The 8,348-nt window shown below is 37.8% G+C and overlaps 1 protein-coding gene across 1 annotated transcript in view; it reads right to left on the bottom strand.

The window, feature by feature from the left end:
• Positions 1–709: 709 nt before the first annotated feature.
• WDR47 (WD repeat domain 47) overlaps positions 710–8,348 on the bottom strand; it is a 61,890-nt gene continuing 54,251 nt past the window's right edge. The window contains exons 13-15 of the mRNA XM_052636877.1: positions 7,737–7,868; positions 3,689–3,907; positions 710–2,041 (exon numbers count right to left, since the gene is read on the bottom strand). Coding sequence (XP_052492837.1) covers positions 1,899–2,041; positions 3,689–3,907; positions 7,737–7,868 — 494 coding nt within the window. The 3' untranslated portion in view covers positions 710–1,898. The remainder of the gene's footprint in view (positions 2,042–3,688; positions 3,908–7,736; positions 7,869–8,348) is intronic.

Raw genomic sequence — 8,348 nt, 5'->3', positions numbered from 1 at the left:
TGAGGAGTCAGAGAACGTAGATATTCCAGTTCTCTTCTCTTTCACATGAAGCTCCAAGAAATCTATTTACTTCCATGCAGAAGACAGTGAGGATACACAGAAAAAATGACATGTAACCAGATAGCTACTGAAATAAGGTAACTTTTAGTGCTTATTATCTAATGCACTGCAAAGGGAAAATGAATACCCAACATATGGGAAGATCTTCAAGTTTTCTCCCTGACAGTGATGAAGGTAGAAAACATAATTTTATAAACACTTTTTACCATGAAGTTGATCTGGTTTACCTCAAGAAATTGCCCCCGGCCTTTTTTTCCCTACTTTTAAACTTAACGCTAATGACCTGCTATAATATCTAGAATGTGTAGTACTAAGTATGAAAGTACACTAAAGAGACTGGCCTGTTTTTAGCAGAATTCCCTTCTGCATACCTCAGAGGTAGGAAAATGGTACTACTGAATAGCTACAAACTAATCAGATTTCGTTTCGAAAGTACTCAATTCAATGTAGCTGCAGTCTAACTTAGAATTTATACATTTTGCCTGGCTTTTATTAATCAACTTTCACAGGATATTCAGGATAGAAAGTTCTCTAGATAGTGAATAAAAGAGAAGACACAAAAGTTGCCAAGTAAACTGGAGAAACAGCATTCTAGATTTAAAACCACAGACACTGAGAGACAGGAGTAGTTTAGGTGTGAAGAGGTCTTTATTGAAATAATAGCACAGTTACACTTCTAATACCTTTTCCACTTGTATACAATAGATTAAAAATGCTTGCTACATACAGTGCACGGACAGTTCAATAATTAGAACCAACTCAAATGCATTTAAAATAAATAGCCTATTTAATAATTTAAAGTAAATTACTGTACAATATGAAAATAAAGGTACATAAATGTTAGGATCTACAATACCATAGAAATAAAACCATTATTCTGAATTACACAAAACAGTGCAAGAAAAAAAAAGTCCAAATAAGCTTTTGGAGTGCAAAATTTAAATTTCCCATTTTAAATTATCATGCAGACATAGCATTTCAAGCCATGCTATAGTCTATGGCAAAGTTTTCAATTTTTAAGAGGAAAAACGCTAGCCAGTAAATTTACTGTACCATCAAGTGTTGCATCACATAACGCTGCTGCTCTGCCTACAGTGCAGTTTAGAAGGGAGGTATCTTGTTGCATTCAAAAAATTGAAATGAACAAGTTTCTGAAGCAAACACGTTTACCTTTTAAGCCTGAAACAAAATAATATGACAAAGTAATAATTATATCCCTGGGTTTAAGAAAAAAGAAAAGGCCTATACCACATAATGCACTAAGAAGCAGTTTTCCATCCATTTTAAAACTCCATAATGATCCTTAGTTAAAGTAACAATGTAACTCTGGAGAGACATAAAATTCTGACCTCTAGCTGAAAAGTGAGACAGTATCCTCAGGGGTTGTGAGAAAAGCAAAAGTAATTTCTGAATACCTATGTTTAATCTGTGTAGAACTTGGTTGCATTACATGTAGTAATATGCTTAAAGTATAGTTCAGTTTCAGTATGTATATAAAACTGTTATTTAGGCAAAGATCAAGGAATGCGTTTAATACTAAACCGAACACACATCATCCACCTTGACTTTGAGTGCACACTGACAACATAAGAGCTCTTCCGCAGGCTTTGGCAACAAGACTACATACAGCAGGTCACAGCAGCATGAGCTCACATGGAAGACTCAAAGCACTGCAGAATAACACCACCCAACAGCTCCTATCACAGGGGTACATGGTAATAAGGGGCTTCCTCGTGCTAAGCCACTTTCCAGGTCAATCCATCTTCAGCTTTGTAATGTTCTCAACTCAGTAGTCTTAAGTCTCTGCTTTCACTGCATAGACTGACATTGGCTGTACTCTATCCATTGTAAGTCCAGAGGGTTACAGTTCTGTCTGCAGAGGATGACAGGAAGGAAAGATCCTGGGTGTGCCATCTGCACTGAATCACTTTGTCTTTGTGTTCCCCCACCACCATTATAGGAAGCTGTTTGGTGAGGTCTCCTAAATTAAAGAAAAGAGATTTGATTTACGTTACAGAGTACGTATAGATTTCACAGGCCTCCTATTACTTTAAGACACTACAGTATATAAAAGCCTAACATCAATATAGTACATTGAAAGTTGAAACAATTTAAATTACTGAAGACCTAATTACATGAGCAGTATTTGGTAACACCTACACAGCCACACGACACAGCTGCCATTGTCTCCTTGAAACCCTCTCACTCCTCCTATCTCCTCGCCTTCAGTGCCACTACACCCCAGTCTCCTTTGATGACTGCCCTCTTCTTCCTGACTTAAATTCTGGTGAATCCCAGCAGTCAGCTTTCAAATTTGTTTCCTTTCTACTTCACCTGCTATGAAATTTCATCTAGTACCATGCTACCACAGCCATTTAGATACTTACACCATCCATGCACATTTCATCTCCAACTTTGACTTCTCACCTGAGCTTCAGGCTGGTATACATGTAGCTATTCGACACCTCATTTGATTGCCTTAACAGTCATCCTAAGTTTAACTTGTTTAAAGCAAACTCTTGCTTTTCTTGCCTAAACCTGTTTCTCTCCCTACCTGTCTTCCTCATCTCAATTAATGGTACCATCTGCTTTGCTCATGCCAAAAACCTAGGAATCAGCACTGATTCCTTTTTCCCTCCCTGCCCAAATCTAATGAAAATAAATTAAAATACATTCCTAATTCAGTCGCTTCTTACTATTATACCTCTCGCTCTACAACCCTAGTCCAAGCCACCATCATCTCCCATGGAACTGGTCCAGTTGCTTTCTCACTAATAATTATACTTATAATCCACTGTCCCTATAACTCAAAATTATATTTTAAAATTTCAGACCATATCACTCCCTGTTTTAAATCTTCCAAAGGATTCTTATTCTGCTTTTTAAAATGCCTACAAAACCCTGCCTCTGGTTTATTCTCCTGCCTCTCTCCTTTGGTTCACTAAATTCCAGCCACACTGGTTTCCTGTAGTGTCATGATTAAACCAAACCCACTCCTGCCTCAGCATCTTGACCTATGGTCTATTCCTAGGGTCCTGGCATGGCTTGTTCTTCTCATCAGGTCTCTATGCAAATGGCATTTCCTGGTGAGACCTCCTCTAGCCTGTCTAGCATAGGTTTCCCCTGTCTACCTTGTTACTTTCTCTTATCTTGATAATTTTTTAATAGCACTAGCCAATACCTAAAATTACATTGTTTATTAGTTTGCTTTTTATTGGCCTCTAAAGTGTAAGCTCCATCTGTAAGAAAGTTACCTGTCTTATTCATCTCTCTAAAAAAACTAGATACTGGAAATATACAGATTATATTAATACCCTAAGTATTTTAAAGTAGGAGTAAATAGGAGTACATAAATGTATGTTTTACCATTTACTGTCATTGAACTCAAAATGATCCAATATAATAAACGTTGATTCTTTATTTTAGAAACCATTTAACAATAAAAATTAGACTATTCACTTGGTTTAATAATTTGTCACAATACATTACCAAGTAATTTGCTCATAAAAGCTATAAAACTGAAACTTGAAAATGATATATAGTCAATTACACTAGATTAACATAAAAGAAAGACCCCAAATACAATAGGAAAGACTAAAAAAAGGGGGGGAAGAGCAACTTCCATCACCTTGTAGGTCTGTCACCTTTATCTTCATATCATAGGATCCTGTTAGCAAGTAGTGAGCTCCAGGAGAGAAGCGAACAGAGCGAACATCACTGGAATGAGGGTGGTAACTTTGCACCATTCTTCCTCCTCTTATGTCATATAACATGCAGCTGGAATCTTCTTGTCCTGTGGCTAAAAGACGGCCACTGGGGTCTACAGCTACAGATGCCACTGCACTGCCTGCAGAGCAGGAGGAATGAAAGCTTCAATATGCAAAAGTCAGTATAGTTACACTTCAACAGCTACTTATTTTCACTGAATCATTCACTAAAGATTTAATACAGCTTGTTAATACTGTTAAGTTATGGAAGAATCCAATAGTCAACTGATAAATACTTGCATCCTTAGAAGCAAGATTCTGTTAGAAATGAGAAAGATCTTTTTTTTTTGGTCCTCTGGGAGAACCCCCTGGAGCATTACCTATAGTGCAATAGATGAGCCACTTTTCCCAATGCAGTGTTCTCACTGCTGATTAAGTGTCCAGAATTCTCCTATGCCTAGCTCAGAGTCTAACTGGGAACAAAAGATTAAATAACAAAATATGTTTTAGGACACAGTGTGGAAATATCTAAGCAACACATGACTACCAACAGGAACTGAACTAAAAATAAGCTCTGAATCCACAGGTCAGACCCTTTAGGCCACACAACAATGCCTCCCGTTCAGTTCAGTTGCTCAGTCATGTCCGAGTCTTTGTGACCCCATGAATTGCAGCATGCCAGGCCTCCCTGCCCATCACCAACTCCCGGAGTTCACCCAAACCCACGTCCATCGAGTTGGTGATGGCATCCAGCCAGCTCATCCTCTGTCGTCCCCTTTCTCTCCTCCCTTCAATCCCTCCCAGCATCAGAGTCTTTTCCAATGAGTCACCTCTTCACATGAGGTGGCCAAAGTACTAGAGTTTCAGCTTTAGCATCATTCCTTCCAAAGAACACCCAGGACTGATCTTTAGAATGGACTGGTTGGATCTCCTTGCAGTCCAAGGGACTCTCAAGAGTCTTCTCCAACACCACAGTTCAAAAGCATCAATTCTTCGGCACTCAGATTTCTTCACAGTCCAACTCTCACATCCATACACGGCCACTGGAAAAACCATAGCCTTGACTAGACAGACCTTTGTTGGCAAAGTAATGTCTCTGCTTTTCAATATGCTATCTAGGTTGGTCATAACTTTCCTTCCAAGGAGTAAGCGTCTTTTAATTTCATGGCTGCAGTCACCATCTGCAGTGATTTGGGAGCCCCCAAAAATAAAGTCTGACACTGTTTCCACTGTTTCCCCATCTATTTCCCATGAACTGATGGGACCAGATGCCATGATCTTCATTTTCTGAATGTTGAGCTTTAAGCCAACTTTTTCACTTTCCTCTTTCACCTTCATCAAGAGGCTTTTTAGTTGCTCTTCACTTTCTGCCATTAAGGGTGGTGTCATCTGCATATCTGAGGTTATTGATATTTCTCCCAGCAATCTTGATTCCAGCTTGTGCTTCTTCCAGCCCAGTGTTTCTCATGATGTACTCTGAATATAAGTTAAACAAGCAGGGTGACAATACACAGCCTTGACGTACTCCTTTTCCTATTTGGAACCAGTCTGTTGTTCCATGTCCAGTTCTAACTGTTGCTTCCTGACCTGCATAAAGGTTTCTCAAGAGGCAAGTCAGGTGGTCTGGTATTCCCATCTCTTTCAGGATTTTCCACAGTTTATTGTGATCCACACAGTCAAAGGCTTTGGCAATGTCTCCAGTGGGGTGCAAAATGGTTCTCAGGGGACCAAAAAAATCCTAAATGTTAACAAGGGTTTGTAGCCCTTCAAAGTTTAGCCCTACCAAACCAAAATCTCATTCCTTAGCATTTAATTTCTCTTGTTAGGAAAAAAATTAATTTTGTTTTTCCCCTTAGGGGAAGCAATAATGAAAATAAGGTTGACAAACACTACTGTAGACCAAAGTAGCCTGGGAAGACTTCACAGAAAAAGGGGACATAAGTTAGATCCTGAAGAACAGTAAACAGTATAAATAAGAGAATGCATTTATATGTATTACACATACATGTAATTAAAAATAATCTTTGCTTGAATTTTTGATAGAGAAAAGAGGCTATCAGGAAGAATTACATGAGAAGATGTTTAAAGAAAAAGAATAAAAACATTTAAGGACAGATAGTTTAGTTTGGCTGAGTTACTTGATTCAACACAATAACATAAAAGGTAGCTTATAGCTAAGACATAAAAGCAGGTTAGGGCTAAACCTGTCAAGCATCTTGTAAGCCAAACTGTAGGGTGTGAGCTTGTTCCTGTACAGAGTATAACATCACTGCAGGTCTAAGCAAGAGACTTACATGATCCAAGCGGTGCTCTAGGAAGATTATGTGAAAGTGTGTATCAAATTAAAATGGACAGACTACAGAAGGGAACCCACTGGAAGATAAGATAGAATAGCAGAATAATCAAGAGAATAAGGGCCTGAATGTTGACACACAGATTTCAGGAAAAAACTGAATAAAGAATCAATAGTCTTGGGAATTAACTGCCTGACTGGGGGCAAAAAAAAGAAGTCAAAAATGAGCCCCAGATGTCAAATCTAGGTGCATAAGGAAATAAAAGAACCATTATCAAAAACAGAGAAAATGGGAAGAAGAGAGGATATAACGAGTTTAGCTTTACACATGCAAAGTTTATGGTGACAACAGAAATCTAGGTTCATTTATTCAACAGTTATTATAACACTACTGCTTTGGGCCAGGCCGTGTCCAACTCTGTGCGACCCCATAGACGGCAGCCCACCAGGCTCCCCCGTCCCTGGGATTCTCCAGGCAAGAACACTGGAGTGGGTTGCAATTTCCTTCTCCAATGCATGAAAGTGAAAAGTGAAAGTGAAGTCGCTCAGTCATGTCAGAGTCCCAGCGATCCCATGGACTGCAGCCTACCAGGCTCCTCCGTCCATGGGATTCTCCAGGCAAGAGTACTGGAGTCGGGTGCCATTGCTGCTGCCTTTGTGAAACTTAAAATCTACTTTATATTGAAGGAGACCAGCAAAAAACACACAAATATATAATCTTAAGTACTGACAAAAAGTCTGAAGGAAATAAATGAAGTTCAAAGACAGAAATAACAGTAAGGTCCCAATTAAGGCAAAGAACCCTTTTCTGGCTAGGTGCTAGAAAGAGCTGAGGCCAAATATGAGTAGCACTTGACCATGAGAAGACAAGTGGAAGAACATATCTGAGTTGATTCAAAGTACAGAACAATGTCCATGAAAGCTGAGAGGAAAAAGCATTTTCAAAGAAAACAAAAAAATTAAGCATGTAAGACAGGCATTTTCACTTGGAAAAGTACCTTAGAATTGCTATTAAAAAATAGAAAGGCAGAAAAGGGACTCTAAAATAAAAATAATGGCAGAATGTCACTCTTAAGATACCAATATTTTAAAAGGTGATCTGTAAAACACAAAGAGCAGTAACCTCAGTTTACATGGAGCAATCCATGTTAAGTTAAAAAAGTAAGGCAAATATGCTACAATTTGTATCTGTGTATATGTGTGTTTAAAGGAGAAGGGAAATTATACACAAATATTTTGGTTATATACTTACAGAGTATTTCTAGAACAATAAATAAGAAGCTGGTCCCTTAGGGAAAGACACCAAGAAATGGGAGTAAGAAGAAAATGATCTATAACCTTTTGTTCAATTTCTGCCATATGTATGCATTTAAAAATGTTCTTTTAAAAGGTCTGAGTTCTAAAATGCCCTAACAGAATAATTAGGGCATGATACTTAATCTCCCTGGGTCTCGGTTTCCTTAGTTGAATATTATTTTTACAAAAAATAACAGATGAAGGAATTTAAGAATTTAAAGTAAATTTAAAGTAAGAATTTACTCAATAAAATACCAAGTATTTAGTTTATATTGTTCCTATTTTTTAACATATTTTGCAGGGGCGAAGAAGTAGGTAGGTCAATGCAATTTATAAAGTTTCTTTCTCATATAAATGTATTTAAATTCCAGGAAACCTACCAGTTCCATGGAATGTTGTGCCAACAACACGAACACAGCTTGGTACTCGAAGATCCCAGAACCTAACAGTCTTATCTTGGGAACCAGATGCAATCATCCAGCCACTCCAAGTATAAAGTGCTAAAATATGCCCTATAAAAGATCAGAGAGTCAGTTATTACTGTGGGACAGTAATTTGCTATAACACATTCAAAGCTAAGTATTCTTTATTGTTGAACATGTTTATAATCTAGTTACTCAAACTGTGTGGTAGAGATTTTCCACATATATCTAATATATTGGCAATTTCAAAAAATTAAATTCAGTAAAACTTGTATCAAAATCATAAACCTTTAGTGGTGAGTCAAATATTTCAGGACATCATAACTAGTACTGAAAAAAAAAGTACCATTTGAAATTATGGCAAATTTTCCAAAGAGGAAACACAGGATTGCAGGGTTACATCACCAGCTTTAGAAGGGAGAGACCTGGGGAGATACCCCTGTTCTGTCATGTTCAGCCGTAAGATAATGAGCAAGTCATTTTGCCTCTTCAAGTTTTGCTTTTTTCATGTATAAAATGGAGACAGAACTTCAGGCTTATAAGGTTGCTGTGAGGGTTAAATTAAGGAAT

The sequence above is a fragment of the Budorcas taxicolor genome, chromosome 3 (assembly GCF_023091745.1).
Source record: "Budorcas taxicolor isolate Tak-1 chromosome 3, Takin1.1, whole genome shotgun sequence".
Lineage (NCBI taxonomy): Eukaryota > Metazoa > Chordata > Mammalia > Artiodactyla > Bovidae > Budorcas > Budorcas taxicolor.
The sequence above is the reverse complement of the archived record's forward strand: the minus strand, read 5'-3'. Positions and strand labels throughout refer to the sequence as shown.